The 17,891-nt window shown below is 42.6% G+C and overlaps 1 protein-coding gene across 1 annotated transcript; it reads right to left on the reverse strand.

Moving 5' to 3' along the window:
* Positions 1–13,399: 13,399 nt before the first annotated feature.
* krt98 (keratin 98) lies at positions 13,400–16,034 on the reverse strand. Its single transcript, XM_074687855.1, has 6 exons — positions 15,696–16,034; positions 15,044–15,126; positions 14,748–14,904; positions 14,026–14,187; positions 13,777–13,902; positions 13,400–13,624 (listed from the first exon to the last, which is right to left on the reverse strand). The coding sequence occupies exons 1-6, from the start codon at positions 16,032–16,034 to the stop codon at positions 13,400–13,402; spliced, it is 1,092 nt and encodes a 363-aa protein (XP_074543956.1).
* Between the last annotated feature and the right edge of the window lie 1,857 nt (positions 16,035–17,891).

Raw genomic sequence — 17,891 nt, forward strand, 5'->3', positions numbered from 1 at the left:
CAATGTGTGTAGTTTCCACAAGGCAAGTTTGGAGTTGATCTTAGTCCAAACCTGGGAGTAGTTCATTGAAATACATAGCCTATAAATGTAATTTTGGCAATTTCAGGCCATTGCCATCAGGAGGCGTTGTAATTTCTGGGAGGAATAGGGACATGGCTGTGTCCAGGGCTTAACACTGAACATGTGTGTAAATTTTGGTGCAGATTAGACAAAGTTGAAAAATGCCGAACTTTGAGCCCGTGTCCTAGCCAAACGGAAAAATATTCTGTAAAATTAGCTATGATTATTAATGTTCAATGTGTGTAGTATACACATGCCAAGTTTGGAGTTGCTGTGACAAAAGCCCTAGGACTAGTTCGTTCAAATGCGTAGGCTACAAATCATGAAAATCCCATGTTTACGTGCTAATAGCGAAGTTCGTGTTGAGAATTCACGATAGTCATAAGAGACTTTTTTGTTCATGTGGGCATGCTTGTTATACCCACCAAATTTCAAGGCTGTAGCTGAAAGCAGACCAAGGGGCTGCAGTTTTAAGCCCCTAGGGGGCGCGAGGGGGGATGAATTTTTGCAGAGACAGTGGAATCATAAATTTTTCGCCGAGTTTGAATTTTGTGGCTAGGTCATTTCGCCTTTTTTTCAAGCCAAAGGCACGCAAAGTGGCATTATATCGGCAGAAACAAAGAAGAATCGGAAGAATAAATATAGCTGCATGCAGCAATGACGGGCCCTCGCCCCGCGGAAAATGGTCCGTATTGGGGTAATTCCCAAGCGGGCTAAGTGCAGCAAAATGTGCCTCAAGCAAGAGAATTGTGTATGGATGAGGTTGTTCCCCCGCAAGCAAGCATACATGGTACATTGAAAGCATAGTTGATATGATTAGTGTACCATAGGGGGAGCAGCATTATCACTGTAATTCATGTCAACAGCAGTCAGGAGTGGGAGTGACTTCATGTGTGTAAAATTTTGAGCAAACGTTAAAATTAATGAAATAATATTATCAAGCATTTCCAGTGGGTGGCGCTATTGCAGTAGCAGAGATTTGAGGTTATAGAAGAGTTGGGGGATGGACTTTCATGGTGTGTGTGAAGTTTGGAAGAAATTAGACCTTAAATGACTGAGTTAGTACTACTTCCTGCTGTCTTTTGACATTAGCGAGGTGAAGCTAGTGCCATAGACACACCCTTGACCTTGAGGACATGAGCTGATTTGTAATGCTTTATGAAGGCGTGCCAGACATTTGCAAGTTAAATGAAAAAGAAAATGGCAAAAAATGAAGAGGCTATAAATCAGAGAGTAAAAGACATTACTTCCTGTTAACAGTAAGGGGCGCTGTACTGTTAGATGAAAAGAAGTATATGGATGTGTTGGAGATGGGAGAGTTAACATGTGTGTGCATTTTGGGCCTGATCCAACATTGAACAAGAGAGCTATTAAGATTTTCATGAAGTAGCAAAATGGTGAACTTTGGCGGCCATTTGTGGCCGAGCCATACAAGATGATAACAATTGTATTGTAAGTGTTCATCTTCAATGTGTGTAGTTTCCACAAGCCAAGTTTGGAGTTCATGTTAGTCAAAACCTGGGAGTAGTTCATTGAAATACATAGCCTATAAAAGTAATTTTGGCAATTTCAGGCCATTGCCATCAGGAGGCGTTGTAATTTCTGGGAGGAAAAGGGACATGGCTGTGTCCAGGGCTTAACACTGAACATGTGTGTAAATTTTGGTGCAGATTAGACAAAGTTGAAAAATGCCGAACTTTGAGCCCGTGTCCTAGCCAAACGGAAAAATATTCTGTAAATTTAGCTATGATTATTAATGTTCAATGTGTGTAGTATACACATGCCAAGTTTGGAGTTGCTGTGACAAAAGCCCTAGGACTAGTTCGTTCAAATGCGTAGGCTACAAATTGTCAAAATCCCATGTTTACGTGCTAATAGCGAAGTTCGTGTTGAGAATTCACGATAGTCATAAGAGACTTTTTTGTTCATGTAGGCATGCTTGTTATACCCACCAAATTTCAAGGTTGTAGCTGAAAGCAGACCAAGGGGCTGCAGTTTTAAGCCCCTAGGGGGCGCGAGGGGGGATGAATTTTTGCAGAGACAGTGGAATCATAAATTTTTCGCCGAGTTTGAATTTTGTGGCTAGGTCATTTCGCCTTTTTTTCAAGGCAAAGCCACGCAAAATGGCATTGTATAGGCAGAAACAAAGAAGAAGAAGAAGAATAATAATCCTAACGATTACAAGAGGGCTTCGCCCCCCGATTCTCGGGGGCTCGGGCCCTAAATATAGCTGCATGCAGCAATGACGGGCCCTCGCCCCGCGGAAAATGGTCCATATTGGGGTAATTCCCAAGTGGGCTAAGTGCAGCAAAATGTGCCTCAAGCAAGAGCTCTGTGTATGGATGAGGTTGTCGCCCTGCAATCAAGCATACATGGTACATTGAAAGCATAGTTGATATGATTAGTGTACCATAGGGGGAGCAGCATTATCACTGTAATTCATGTCAACAGCAGTCAGGAGTGGGAGTGACTTCATGTGTGTAAAATTTGAAGCAAACGTTAAAATGAATGTAATAATATGATCAAGCATTTCCAGTGGGTGGCGCTATTGCAGTAGCAGAGATTTGAGGTTATAGAAGAGTTGGGGGATGGACTTTCATGGTGTGTGTGAAGTTTGGAAGAAATGAGACCTTAAATGACTGAGTTAGTACTACTTCCTGCTGTGTTTTGACATTAGCGAGGTGAAGCTAGTGCCATAGACAAACCGTTGACCTTGAGGACATGAGCTGATTTGTAATGCTTTATGAAGGCGTGACAGACATTTGCAAGTTAAATGAAAAAGAAAATGGCCAAAAATGAAGAGGCTATAAATCAGAGAGTAAAAGACATTACTTCCTGTTAACAGTAAGGGGCGCTGTAGTGTTACATGAAAAGAAGTATATGGATGTGTTGGAGATGGGAGAGTTAACATGTGTGTGCATTTTGGGCCTGATCCAACATTGAACAAGAGAGCTATTAAGATTTTCATGAAGTAGCAAAATGGTGAACTTTGGCGGCCATTTGTGGCCACGCCATACAGGATGATAAGAATTGTATTGTAAGTGTTCATCTTCAATGTGTGTAGTTTCCACAAGCCAAGTTTGGAGTTCATCTTAGTCCAAACCTGGGAGTAGTTCATTGAAATACATAGCCTAGAAACGTAATTTTGGCAATTTCAGGCCATTGCCATCAGGAGGCGTTGTAATTTCTGGGGGGAATAATGACATGGCTGTGTCCGGGGCCTAACACTGAACATGTGTGTTCATTTTGGTGCAGATTAGACAAAGTTGAAAAATGCCGAACTTTGAGCCCGTGTCCTGGCAAAACGAAAAAATATTCTGTAAATTGTATTATGATTATTAATGTTCCATGTGTGTAGTATACACATGCCAAGTTTGGAGTTGCTGTGACAAAAGGCCAAGGACTAGTTCGTTCAAATGCGTAGGCTACAAATCGTGAAAATCCCATGTTTACGTGCTAATAGCAAAGTTCGTGTTGAGAATTCATGATAGTCATAGGAGACTTTTTTGTTCATCTATGCATGCTTGTTATACCCACCAAATTCCAAGGCTGTAGCTCAAAGCAGACCAAGGGGCTGCAGTTTTAAGCCCCTAGGGGGCGCGAGGGGGGATGGATTTTTGCAGAGACAGCGGAATCATAAATTTTTCGCCGAGTTTGAATTTTGTGGCTAGGTCATTTCGCCTTTTTTTCAAGCCAAAGGCCCGCAAAGTGGCTTTATATCGGCAGAAACAAAGAAGAATAATAATAATAATAAATATAGCTGCATGCAGCAATGACGGGCCCTCGCCCCGCGGAAAATGGTCCGTATTGGGGTAATTCCCAAGCGGGCTAAGTGCAGCAAAATGTGCCTGAAGCAAGAGCTCTGTGTATGGATGAGGTTGTCGCCCCGCAAGCAAGCATACATGGTACATTGAAAGCATAGTTGATATGATTAGTGTACCATAGGGGGAGCAGCATTATCAGTGTAATTCATGTCAACAGCAGTCAGGAGTGGGAGTGAGTTCATGTGTGTAAAATTTGGAGCAAACATTAAAATGAATGTAATAATATTATCAAGCATTTCCAGTGGGTGGCGCTATTGCAGTAGCAGAGATTTGAGGTTATAGAAGAGTTGGGGGATGGACTTTCATGGTGTGTGTGAAGTTTGGAAGAAATTAGACCTTAAATGACTGAGTTAGTACTACTTCCTGCTGTGTTTTGACATTAGCGAGGGGAAGCTAGTGCCATAGACACACCCTTGACCTTGAGGACATGAGCTGATTTGTAATGCTTTATGAAGGCGTGCCAGACATTTGCAAGTTAAATGAAAAAGAAAATGGCAAAAAATGAAGAGGCTATGAATAAGAGAGTAAAAGACATTACTTCCTGTTAACAGTAAGGGGCGCTGTAGTGTTAGATGAAAAGAAGTATATGGATGTGTTGGAGATGGGAGAGTTAACATATGTGTGCATTTTGGGCCTGATCCAACATTGTACAAGAGAGCTATTAAGATTTTCATGAAGTAGCAAAATGGTGAACTTTGGCGGCCATTTGTGGCCGAGCCATACAAGATGATAAGAATTGTATTGTAAGTGTTCATCTTCAATGTGTGTAGTTTCCACAAGGCAAGTTTGGAGTTCATCTTAGTCCAAACCTGGGAGTAGTTCATTGAAATACATAGCCTATAAACGTAATTTTGGCAATTTCAGGCCATTGCCATCAGGAGGCGTTGTAATTTCTGGGGGGAATAATGACATGGCTGTGTCCAGGGCTTAACACTGAACATGTGTGTAAATTTTGGTGCAGATTAGACAAAGTTGAAAAATGCCGAACTTTGAGCCCGTGTCCTAGCCTAACGGAAAAATATTCTGTAAATTTAGCTATGATTATTAATGTTCAATGTGTGTAGTATACACATGCCAAGTTTGGAGTTGCTGTGACAAAAGCCCTAGGACTAGTTCGTTCAAATGCGTAGGCTACAAATCGTCAAAATCCCATGTTTACGTGCTAATAGCGAAGTTCGTGTTGAGAATTCACGATAGTCATAAGAGACTTTTTTGTTCATGTGGGCATGCTTGTTATACCCACCAAATTTCAAGGCTGTAGATGAAAGCAGACCAAGGGGCTGCAGTTTTAAGCCCCTAGGGGGCGCAAGGGGGGATGAATTTTTGCAGAGACAGTGGAATCATAAATTTTTCGCCGAGTTTGAATTTTGTGGCTAGGTCATTTCGCCTTTTTTTCAAGCCAAAGGCACGCAAAGTGGCATTATATCGGCAGAAACAAAGAAGAATCGGAAGAATAATAATAATAATAATAATAATCCTAGCGGTTACAAGAGGGCTTCGCCCCCGGTTCCCGGGGCTCGGGCCCTAATAATCCTAACGGTTACAAGAGGGCTTCGCCCCCGGTTCCCGGGGCTCGGGCCCTAATAATCCTAACGATTACAAGAGGGCTTCGCCCCCCGATTCTCGGGGGCTCGGGCCCTAATAATAATCCTAACGGTTACAAGAGGGCTTCGCCCCCGGTTCCCGGGGCTCGGGCCCTAAATATAGCTGCATGCAGCAATGACGGGCCCTCGCCCCGCGGAAAATGGTCCGTATTGGGGTAATTCCCAAGCAGCCTAAGTGCAGCAAAATGTGCCTCAAGCAAGAGCTCTGTGTATGGATGAGGTTGTCGCCCAGCAAGCAAGCATACATGGTACATTGAAAGCATAGTTGATATGATTAGTGTACCATAGGGGGAGCTGCATTATCACTGTAATTCATGTCAACAGCAGTCAGGAGTGGGAGTGACTTCATGTGTGTAAAATTTGGAGCAAACGTTAAAATGAATGTAATTATATTATCAAGCATTTCCAGTGGGTGGCGCTATTGCAGTAGCAGAGATTTGAGGTTATAGAAGAGTTGGGGGATGGACTTTCATGGTGTGTGTGAAGTTTGGAAGAAATTAGACCTTAAATGACTGAGTTATTACTACTTCCTGCTGTGTTTTGACATTAGCGAGGTGAAGCTAGTGCCATAGACACACCCTTGACCTTGAGGACATGAGCTGATTTGTAATGCTTTATGAAGGCGTGACAGACATTTGCAAGTTCAATGAAAAAGAAAATGGCAAAAAATGAAGAGGCTATAAATCAGAGAGTAAAAGACATTACTTCCTGTTAACAGTAAGGGGCGCTGTAGTGTTAGATGAAAAGAAGTATATGGATGTGTTGGGAATGGGAGAGTTAACATGTGTGTGCATTTTGGGCCTGATCCAACATTGTACAAGGGAGCTATTAAGATTTTCATGAAGTAGCAAAATGGTGAACTTTGGCGGCCATTTGTGGGCACGCCATACAAGATGATAAGAATTGTATTGTAAGTGTTCATCTTCAATGTGTGTAGTTTCCACAAGGCAAGTTTGGAGTTCATCTTAGTCCAAACCTGGGAGTAGTTCATTGAAATACATAGCCTATAAACGTAATTTTGGCAATTTCAGGCCATTGCCATCAGGAGGCGTTGTAATTTCTGGGAGGAATAGGGACATGGCTGTGTCCAGGGCTTAACACTGAACATGTGTCTTGATTTTGGTGCAGATTGGACAAAGTTGAAAAATGCCGAACTTTGAGCCGCTGTCCTAGCCAAACGGAAAAAAATTCTGTAAATTTAGCTATGATTATTAATGTTCAATGTGTGTAGTATACACATGCCAAGTTTGGAGTTGCTGTGACAAAAGCCCTAGGACTAGTTCGTTCAAATGCGTAGGCTACAAATCGTCAAAATCCCATGTTTACGTGCTAATAGCGAAGTTCGTGTTGAGAATTCACGATAGTCATAAGAGACTTTTTTGTTCATGTGGGCATGCTTGTTATACCCACCAAATTTCAAGGCTGTAGCTCAAAGCAGACCAAGGGGCTGCAGTTTTAAGCCCCTAGGGGGCGCAAGGGGGGATGAATTTTTGCAGAGACAGTGGAATCATAAATTTTTCGCCGAGTTTGAATTTTGTGGCTAGGTCATTTTGCCTTTTTTTCAAGCCAAAGGCACGCAAAATGGCATTGTATTGGCAGAAACAAAGAAGAAGAAGAAGAAGAAGAAGAAGAAGAAGAAGAATCCTAACAGTTACAAGAGGGCTTCGCCCCCCGATTCTCGGGGGCTCGGGCCCTAATAATAATCCTAACGGTTACAAGAGGGCTTCGCCCCCCGATTCTCGGGGGCTCGGGCCCTAATAATCCTAACAGTTACAATAGGGCTTCGCCCCCCGATTCTCGGGGGCTCGGGCCCTAAATATAGCTGCATGCAGCAATGACGGGCCCTCGCCCCGCGGAAAATGGTCCGTATTGGGGTAATTCCCAAGCGGGCTAAGTGCAGCAAAATGTGCCTCAAGCAAGAGCTCTGTGTATGGATGAGGTTGTTCCCCCGCAAGCAAGCATACATGGTACATTGAAAGCATAGTTGATATGATTAGTGTACCATAGGGGGAGCAGCATTATCACTGTAATTCATGTCAACAGCAGTCAGGAGTGGGAGTGACTTCATGTGTGTAAAATTTGGAGCAAATGTTAGAATAAATGTAATAATATTATCAAGCATTTCCAGTGGGTGGCGCTATTGCAGTAGCAGAGATTTGAGGTTATAGAAGAGTTGGGGGATGGACTTTCATGGTGTGTGTGAAGTTTGGAAGAAATTAGACCTTAAATGACTGAGTTAGTACTACTTCCTGCTGTGTTTTGACATTAGCGAGGTGAAGCTAGTGCCATAGACACAGCATTGACCTTGAGGACATGAGCTGATTTGTAATGCTTTATGAAGGCGTGACAGACATTTGCAAGTTAAATGAAAAAGAAAATGGCAAAAAATGAAGAGGCTATAAATCAGAGAGTAAAAGACATGAGTTCCTGTTAACAGTAAGGGGCGCTGTAGTGTTAGATGAAAAGAAGTATATGGATGTGTTGGAGATGGGAGAGTTAACATGTGTGTGCATTTTGGGCCTGATCCAACATTGTACAAGAGAGCTATTAAGATTTTCATGAAGTAGCAAAATGGTGAACTTTGGCGGCCATTTGTGGCCGAGCCATACAAGATGATAATAATTGTATTGTAAGTGTTCATCTTCAATGTGTGTAGTTTCCACAAGGCAAGTTTGGAGTTCATCTTAGTCCAAACCTGGGAGTAGTTCATTGAAATACATAGCCTATAAACGTAATTTTGGCAATTTCAGGCCATTGCCATCAGGAGGCGTTGTAATTTCTGGGAGGAATAGGGACATGGCTGTGTCCAGGGCTTAACACTGAACATGTGTGTAAATTTTGGTGCAGATTAGACAAAGTTGAAAAATGCCGAACTTTGAGCCCGTGTCCTAGCCAAACGGAAAAATATTCTGTAAATTTAGCTATGATTATTAATCTTCAATGTGTGTAGTATACACATGCCAAGTTTGGAGTTGCTGTGACAAAAGCCCTAGGACTAGTTCGTTCAAATGCGTAGGCTACAAATCGTGAAAATCCCATGTTTACGTGCTAATAGCGAAGTTCGTGTTGAGAATTCACGATAGTCATAAGAGACTTTTTTGTTCATGTGGGCATGCTTGTTATACCCACCAAATTTCAAGGCTGTAGCTGAAAGCAGACCAAGGGGCTGCAGTTTTAAGCCCCTAGGGGGCGCAAGGGGGGATGGATTTTTGCAGAGACAGTGGAATCATAAATTTTTCGCCGAGTTTGAATTTTGTGGCTAGGTCATTTCACCTTTTTTTCAAGCCAAAAGCACGCAAAATGGCATTGTATTGGCAGAAACAAAGAAGAAGAAGAAGAAGAAGAAGAAGAAGAAGAATCCTAACAGATACAATAGGGCTTCGCCCCCCGATTCTCGGGGGCTCGGGCCCTAAATATAGCTGCATGCAGCAATGACGGGCCCTCGCCCCGCAGAAAATGGTCCGTATTGGGGTAATTCCCAAGCGGGCTAAGTGCAGCAAAATGTGCCTCAAGCAAAAGCTGTCTTTATGGATGAGGTTGTCGCCCCGCAAGCAAGCATACATGGTACATTGAAATCATAGTTGATGTGATTAGTGTACCATAGGGGGAGCAGCATTATCACTGTAATTCATGTCAACAGCAGTCAGGAGTGGGAGTGACTTCATGTGTGTAAAATTTGTAGCAAACGTTAAAATGAATGTAATAATATTATCAAGCATTTCCAGTGGGTGGCGCTATTGCAGTAGCAGAGATTTGAGGTTATAGAAGAGTTGGGGGATGGACTTTCATGGTGTGTGTGAAGTTTGGAAGAAATGAGACCTTAAATGACTGAGTTAGTACTACTTCCTGCTGTGTTTTGACATTAGCGAGGTGAAGCTAGTGGCATAGACACAGCATTGACCTTCAGGACATGAGCTGATTTGTAATGCTTTATGAAGGCGTGACAGACATTTGCAAGAAGAATGAAAAAGAAAATGTCAGAAAATGAAGAGGCTATAAATGACAGAGGAAAAGACATGAGTTCCTGTTAACAGTAAGGGGCGCTGTACTGTTAGATGAAAAGAAGTATATGGATGTGCTGGAGATGGGAGAGTCAACATGTGTGTGCATTTTGGGCCTGATCCAACATTGTACAAGAGAGCTATTAAGATTTTCATGAAGTAGCAAAATGGTGAACTTTGGCGGCCATTTGTGGCCAAGCCATACAAGATGATAAGAATTGTATTGTAAGTGTTCATCTTCAATGTGTGTAGTTTCCACAAGGCAAGTTTGGAGTTCATCTTAGTCCAAACCTGGGAGTAGTTCATTGAAATACATAGCCTATAAACGTAATTTTAGCAATTTCAGGCCATTGCCATCAGGAGGCGTTGTAATTTCTGGGAGGAATAGGGACATGGCTGTGTCCAGGGCTTAACACTGAACATGTGTCTTGATTTTGGTGCAGATTGGACAAAGTTGAAAAATGCCGAACTTTGAGCCCGTGTCCTAGCCAAACGGAAAAATATTCCGAAAATTTAGCTATGATTATTAATGTTCAATGTGTGTAGTATACACATGCCAAGTTTGGAGTTGCTGTGACAAAAGCCCTAGGACTAGTTCGTTCAAATGCGTAGGCTACAAATCGTCAAAATCCCATGTTTACGTGCTAATAGCGAAGTTCGTGTTGAGAATTCACGATAGTCATAAGAGACTTTTTTGTTCATGTGGGCATGCTTGTTATACCCACCAAATTTCAAGGCTGTAGCTCAAAGCAGACCAAGGGGCTGCAGTTTTAAGCCCCTAGGGGGCGCAAGGGGGGATGAATTTTTGCAGAGACAGTGGAATCATAAATTTTTCGCCGAGTTTGAATTTTGTGGCTAGGTCATTTCGCCTTTTTTTCAAGCCAAAGGCACGCAAAGTGGCATTGTATTGGCAGAAACAAAGAAGAAGAAGAAGAAGAAGAAGAAGAAGAAGAAGAAGAAGAATAATCCTAACAGTTACAAGAGGGCTTCGCCCCCCGATTCTCGGGGGCTCGGGCCCTAATAATCCTAACAGTTACAATAGGGCTTCGCCCCCCGATTCTCGGGGGCTCGGGCCCTAATAATAATCCTAACGGTTACAATAGGGCCTCGCCCCGGTTCCCGGGGGCTCGGGCCCTAATAATCCTAACGGTTACAATAGGGCCTCGCCCCGGTTCTCGGGGGCTCGGGCCCTAATAAAAACTTTGTGACAAATTAGTTGGAACCCTAAAACGCCACACCTAACCAATCTTCTTAAACATTGTTTTCACCGAGGCAGAGGAACTCTCTTATTAGCTGACAGATAATTCAGCGGATGCGTTGGGCCAACACCTTCACATCCAGCCTGAACAGACAAGCATGAAATTCCTTTTGAGCTGTGTCCATGACAGTAATTAGACTCCTTCATTTGCTGGGACTTGAGGTACTAAATTTTCCAATCATTGTGTTTGACTTTGTCCTCAGTATTTTTGAGGGTTGAGAATAATTTTTAAGGTTACCTGAAAACCAGAAAAGCAGCACAGAACCATATCTGACATTGTATAAAAAGGTGATCCATTGAAAATTGAGTAGTGTTGCTTGGACAAGTTTCCGATGTAGGCAACCATATCTGATTAGTCTCCAAATAGTCCAAGCTGTTCATTAATTTTCTCCTTGGGAAAAACTGTTTAATCAGCTCAGCAGGTGAAAAACAGCAGCTCTCTACAGCTTGTCTGTGAACAGTAGTGGCTAAGGAGCTCAGGAGTAGGTGAGGACCAAAGACTGTATATGGGGTGGACAGCGAAGCCATTGAAGCAGTTGTGCAGCCAGAGTCTGTGCAGTAGAGACTGTGAGGGATTCTGGGAGAATCTGAGTGAAGCTGGGTGACAAAAATAATAATTATTTTTCTTCTTTCGAGCGTCTGATTACTTCTTGACTCTACCTCCCGACGTATTTTACAATCTAAAAAAAACAACAACAATTCAAGAACAGCAGCTGTCAATCATCGTTGAATGTGGCATAAAAGTTTTTAACCTTTTATAACCAATGAAAATGAAACTTTTCAGAAAAAGAACTTGCATACAAGACAGACAAATTATATCCTTAAATCACCGCAACAATCGAAGGTGAGAAAAATTTCTACCAGGTGCATTAATTTTTTAAAGTTTGACCACAGCCCATCTGGAATGACTGGAAAGCCGGATTCTTTTTTTACCTATACTGCAGCCAGCCACCAGGGGGAGCAGTTTTTGCGGCTACCTCACTGTGAGCCTAGCAAGATGACGTCCACTTTTTTTTTTTACAGTTCATGGTGAGGACCTGTGGCTGTGAATTGTTGCTGATTTCAGATCAGGAAAGGGCTAAAAGGCCATATCTAAGTGTTTTCAAGATCTAGTGGCTACAGTGTAAAGTATTATTCAATAATACAAGACAATCTTCCACACTGTAGTAGCCCATGGAACTGTAAAATCCCAGAGGACATGGTTGGAAAAGCCAAACGTGTGACCTGTGTTGGTGATGTTGTAGTGGGAGAGGTGGAAAAGAATCCTAGGACCCCCACTCAGGCCATCCAGGCAAATCTGAGCCAGGCTGGTGGAAATGTCTTTAGGCAGACAGTCCAACAAACACTGGATAATGCTCTGTGCTGTCGAGGCGGACCAGAAAGGACAATATTTTTCTTGAGGAGGCACATAAAGAAGATTTCTGGTCTTCTGTTTCATGGTACGAAGAAACAAAAATCAAATTGTTTGGCCTTTGAGGATTACATCAAGATTCTCATCAACAATGATGTCAGGCAGTCTGTAGAGAAACTCTGCCTGGGACACCACAGGACATTTCAGTAAGAAGACAACCCAAAACACACAGAGGAAGTGGTGAAGAAATGAGTAGTGTCCAAAAACATGAACATTTTGGAGTGGCCCAGCCAGAGTCCTGACTTAAATCCCATTGAGAATCTGTGGAGGGCGCTAAAGATCAGGGTAAAGACAGGAAGATCCTTCAACGTGACCAAAGAGCTGAAGCTCATTGCAAATGACAAATGGGCAAAAATACCAGTGGAAACTGCAGTGAAAAGCTGGGCCTCAATTACGGGAAGCATTTGATTGATTAATGTCCAATGAAGGCTTTTCTATTGATTATTGAGAAGTATATGAACCTTTTGAAGATATAATTTTTGATCAAATGTAAATAAAAGGTGAGAATTTTTGTTTTTACCATGGTGCTTCCTGGTCTTATTATCTCTTGGGAGAAGCTTGTGTCATCTCTGTTCGTAACAGCAGTTTAAAAATGTGCTGGTTGAATAATAGTAACCATCAGTCAAAATTTACTAAGAGTGTGAATAATTTTGGGCTGAGCTGCACATATCTATATATTTTCTTTTTCATAATCTATAAGAAAAGGCTTCTGTTTTTTTTTTTTTTTTTTTTTAATATTTATGCTATCTTTTTTTTAACTGTTTTGCACAAACAGACCAAGTGAAATTCCTTGTAGTGTAAAAATGACCTGGTAATAAATCTGAATCTGAATCTGACTCTAAAGAAACACTAGACAAGAAAGTTTTGGTCAACTGCATGATCTTTATTCATTTTTGTTGTTTTCATCAATTCATCCTTCAATCTCATCCACGTCCACATCAACAGTCTTGCTGCTCTCCACCACCTTTCCATCCACAACCGTCTCCACCACTGTGATGACCTTTGTGACCACTGAGACAAGACAAGAAACAAGTTATGAGCACACCACGTCAAAGTTCTTCAAACATTTATAAACTTAAGTTTGAAGCTAAAAATCAAATGACAAATTTTATTGCTCACCTTGTTTTGTACTGGAAATGGGAAGGAAAAAAAGAGAAAGAAGAAAAAGAAAAGGATTAGTCTCAAGCACTTTTATATTTATTCATATTTGCACTTTGTGTTTTCGTGTTGACTGTCAGCTCTCACCTCTCATCCTCTCCATCCAGAAGCCTCCTGTACTCTGCGATCTCCAGCTCCAGCCGGGTCTTGAGGTCCAGCAGCTGGTCGTACTCACATTTGTTTCTGGCGATGTCGGCGTGGAGCTGGGACAGCTGAGCCTCCAGGTTTGTGACCATGCTCTGAAGGCTTGCCAACTGTGCAGCATAACGTGCCTGAGTCTCTGCAAGGGTGCCTTCCAGCGAAGCTTTCTGTTGTGGTTAGGGGGCGACAGTAGTAAGATGATGGGGTCAGTGGCTGGAAGTGAAACTGGCTGAAGTGTGAGGGGGGCTAACCCCATGTGATCCTGTATTTTAGAAGTTACCTGTTTTGCTTTATTTCTGTTAGATCTGTCTGTACATACCATACTCAGATGGGACTGAAGTTCAATCTGAAGCCTCTGGAGGGTGCTCTTCAGGTCCTTGATTTCTGTACGGGACGTCGTCAGGATCTCTGTGTGTGTGATCACCTCCTGCTCTACTGCTTTGATCTGGACAGATCATGAGACAGTGTTAAATGTTTTACGTAACATATACAGCAGAAAACTCACAGGGTGTCACAATGAAACATGTTTATTAAACTGTGTAAAGGTCTCTCTTCTTCTTCTTCTCACCTTGTTCTGGTGCCATGCCTCCAGTTCTTTGCGGTTCTTGTTGATGACGCCTTCATAGTGCTCCCTGATCTCTGACATCACCTTGTTCAGGTCAACGGAGGGAGAGGCATCCACAGCCACATTGACCTGTCCGCCCATCTGACTCCTCAGCAGAACCATCTCCTGCAGGGGTCAAAGGTCAGGTCCAGTTAGGGACTTTTCATCAATTATTCATTTTTAGTTGGTCACTTCTGGAAAGTGTTTTATCCAACCCTTTCATTGTTCTGATCTCTTTTATGTGTGAGTATGTGCTCATAAAACAAACAGTAACCGTGAGCTAATGGAGGGAGGGTGGAAGAAGAATAGGAGGAAGTGTGCAGAGGGGACAGCCAGTTCAGGGGAAAGGAGGAGGTGTTAGACCTGTTTGTAAAAACATTAACCTAACATTGGATAACTCATGGAGGTGAAGTAGAGGGCATTTTTTGAGCAAATAAAGAGCAGATCAGGTCACAATACATGGCTGTAATGAATGAAGACACTGTGTCTCATGGTCAATAGCAGCTGGAATGACGGATGATGGTGAGTTCAATTAATCAGAAGCGTAGTAGCATACCTCCATGTTATGTACATACACAGAGTGGGTGTGTGTGAGGGAGGTGCTGACAGGTTTTAAGCTGTCTCCATTCAAGCTGCCACCAATACACTGCATGTGTAAAATGGGTGCAGCTTTTTCAACTCCTCACCTCCTCGTGGTTCCTCTTCAGCATGATGAGCTCGTCCTTCAGAGCCTCATACTGGCTCTCCAGATCCATCCTGGCCAGGTTCATCTCATCCAGCACCCTCTTCAGTCCAGCGATGTCTGCCTCTACCGCCATCCTCATGGCCAGCTCGTTCTCATACCTGAGGGGACCAGAGTGGTTTTAGTGGGTGGGTGGGATCAGGGGGGTGTCAGTAAGCATGACTAATGACACGTAAACATGCCTGTAAAGTGTTTAAGTGACAGAGCAAAGAGCCATAAACACACAAAGAATACACCTACTTCATTTTGAAGTCATCAGCAGCCAGTTTAGCGTTGTCAATGTCCAAGACTGTCTTGGCGTTGAGCTTTGAGGCAATACGGATCTGAGTAGGAAGAAAGAGGAAATGGTGAAATAAGACAGCAAAAAGAGTCCTGCTGATGTTTCATATGGGTTTATAAGTTAAAAATAACATTTTACACAACTAACTTCTTTAAGAAATTTATGAAAAAAATATATCAAACAAAAATAAATTTTATCATGAAACAGTTTTTTTTCTAAATGATCCAATCACAGGAGGCTTTCAACAAACAGTGCACACAGAAAGCTCATGTAACGTTCAGTGAAGCTGTGTTACTTCACGCAGACAGGAGGACTCTGCTGCAGATCGATGCGATCATCTCTGCAGCAGCCAGCAGTGACAGCTGACTGTGACGCTCAGTAACGACAGGAATGGATCTGGTATGACAGTTATGATAACAAGCTTCTGACTCTCTGTGTTTGTGGTGTGTGCTTCTCTTATGATGGCCTCCTTCAGACACTGAGTACCTGTTTGTGGATCTCTTTACTCTTGTTTTAAGAGTCAAATCCTCTCATTCAGTGAAACTGAGTTACCCACACACTCACTGTGAAGGCTAATGTCAGAAATAAAGTGTTGGTGTCATTTTCTCTTACCTTGTCCTTCAGGTCGTCAATCATGGCGAAGTAGCGAGTGTGGTCATGGCAGATGACAGTTCTGGACTGGTACCAGTCTCTGATCTGCTTGTCCAGGCGGTCATTCTCCTTCTCCAAGGTGCGCACCTTCTCCAGGTAGGAGGCCAGACGGTCATTCAGGTTCTGCATGGTGGCCTTCTCGTTGGCCCCAACGTGGATGTCCAGGCCATCAGCCAGGTTGAAGCCCTTGGAGGAGGCACCATAGTTCATCTGGCCGGAGGAGATGCGGACGCCGTGGCCGCCTGCTCCACCGTACACACTCATGGTCCTCTGACCGTAGGATCTGGTGCTGAGAGACATGCTGCGAGGTCTGGATGTTGATCAGGTAGGATGGACGGAGTTGATCTGCAGTTGAAGGCTTCACTTTGGCCTCCTTGGTTATATAGTCGCCACACACCACAGAGTGGGATGGGCCAGGAGGAGCAGTTGAAAGAGAAGAATGCGGCCAGCAGGTTTCCCCCCTACTCCTCTGTGCAATCTCTCCATCAGCACGGGCGTGGTGACGGGTGGGTAGGGGCTCACTCACCTTTTTCAGGTAGAACTTGTGACTCCACATTTTATGTTTTATCAAAGAAAGAACATTCTTCAAATACTCTTCAGCCCACTTTTCAACAACCAAAAACCTTTAGCAGACAGCATCACAGTGATCTTATCTTAGTTTCCTTTAAGCAGGTTTAGAGACACAAATACAGAAAGCTTGAAAAGATGCAGTCCTGTTGAAGAAAGTTCTGTGTGCAGCTAACTTGTAAAATATTCACTCACAGCAGTGACAGAAATGGCACATACCAGCAACATCTTCACCTCAGTGAAACATGGGGCCAATGGTCTAACACAGGGCATTTCTTAGACTGCCTGGAGTATTTTTGTCACACAAGGCTTCAGGCTACATGTTCAAAATATCTTTAATAAAGGGTTATACAATATATCAGAATCAACAAAGACATGTCATATTTAAGAGTGTCTTCATGCCACCCTGAACCCTGAAGAATCTGCTTACTGGAGGAAGGAGAGTTAAAAAACTAGAGAACCTCATTACTATGTCAATATTTCTTGTGGTTTTTTTTTTGTTTTTTTTTTTTTAAAGATATTTTTGGGGCTTTTTATGCATTTGAATTGGATAGTTAAGATGAATAGAGCAGGTAACAGGGTGAGAGCAGGGGTTGACATGCAACAGGCTGGATTTGAACCTATGCCATTTGCACAACGGTGAATCTCATGGAGCGTGACCTAAACCACTAGGCCCTCTGAGCTCAATTATTTCCTACAAGTGTTTCACCATAATTTTAAAACTGCAAAGTCTGAACAACATTCTCCCGTCCACTTATTAGGAGTAAACTGAACATTAGGATTATCTCCACAAGTCATGATACAAACCCACTTTAAAGTCCCATCATTTCACTTTTTCCTCGACTTCTAGCATCCTACTCGTAACAGAACATCCTACATGAAGCATTAGGACGCGGTCACACTGGCAAACCATGCCGTGCTTTAGCACGCTTCAGCCCTAAAGCACGTTTCGAAAGGCCTGTGTGACTGAAACTGTGCTGTGCTTGAGCACGATTCATATCTATGCTTTGGCATGCTTCGGAGAGGTGGGCTTCGGCAAGTTTACTTCATGCACGAGCACAAGCACGCGGACAGCGCGTGTGATCCATGACGTATGATCACTGCGAGCTCATCTCTCGACGATCAATTAAACGAAGTGGGGTTGTTAGCGGGCTGTGTCGGGCCAAAACAACTTACCATAAGTCTATCTATCAATCAATCAATCACGTTTATTTATACAGCACATTTAAAAGCAACCAAGGTTGACCAAAGTGCTGCACAGTCTTAAAACATAATCAAACAAAAGCAAGTTTTTAAAAAATAATATAAAATAAAAAATGAAAATAGAAATAAAAATTGTGTTAAGATAGAATAAAAACAGTAAAAACAACAAAAAGACAATAAATAGCAAAAGAGGACCCCATGATAAATAGAAATAAGGTAAAATCATGGATGTCTTGCTTAACTAGTATTAAAAGCCAGTGCAAAGAGATGTGTTTTTCATAAAGATTTGAAGCTCTCAAAGGTCTGAGCTGTCCTGATATATATAGGCAGACTAAAAGTCTCCAAAGTTGTAGCAGTGCTCTCTGTGTCTCACTGTGCTGACTCTGA

This window comes from Halichoeres trimaculatus, unplaced genomic scaffold, assembly GCF_033239565.1.
Source record: "Halichoeres trimaculatus isolate MK-OKI-2021-1 unplaced genomic scaffold, fHalTri1.1 fHalTri1_scaffold_2, whole genome shotgun sequence".
Classification (NCBI taxonomy): domain Eukaryota; kingdom Metazoa; phylum Chordata; class Actinopteri; order Labriformes; family Labridae; genus Halichoeres; species Halichoeres trimaculatus.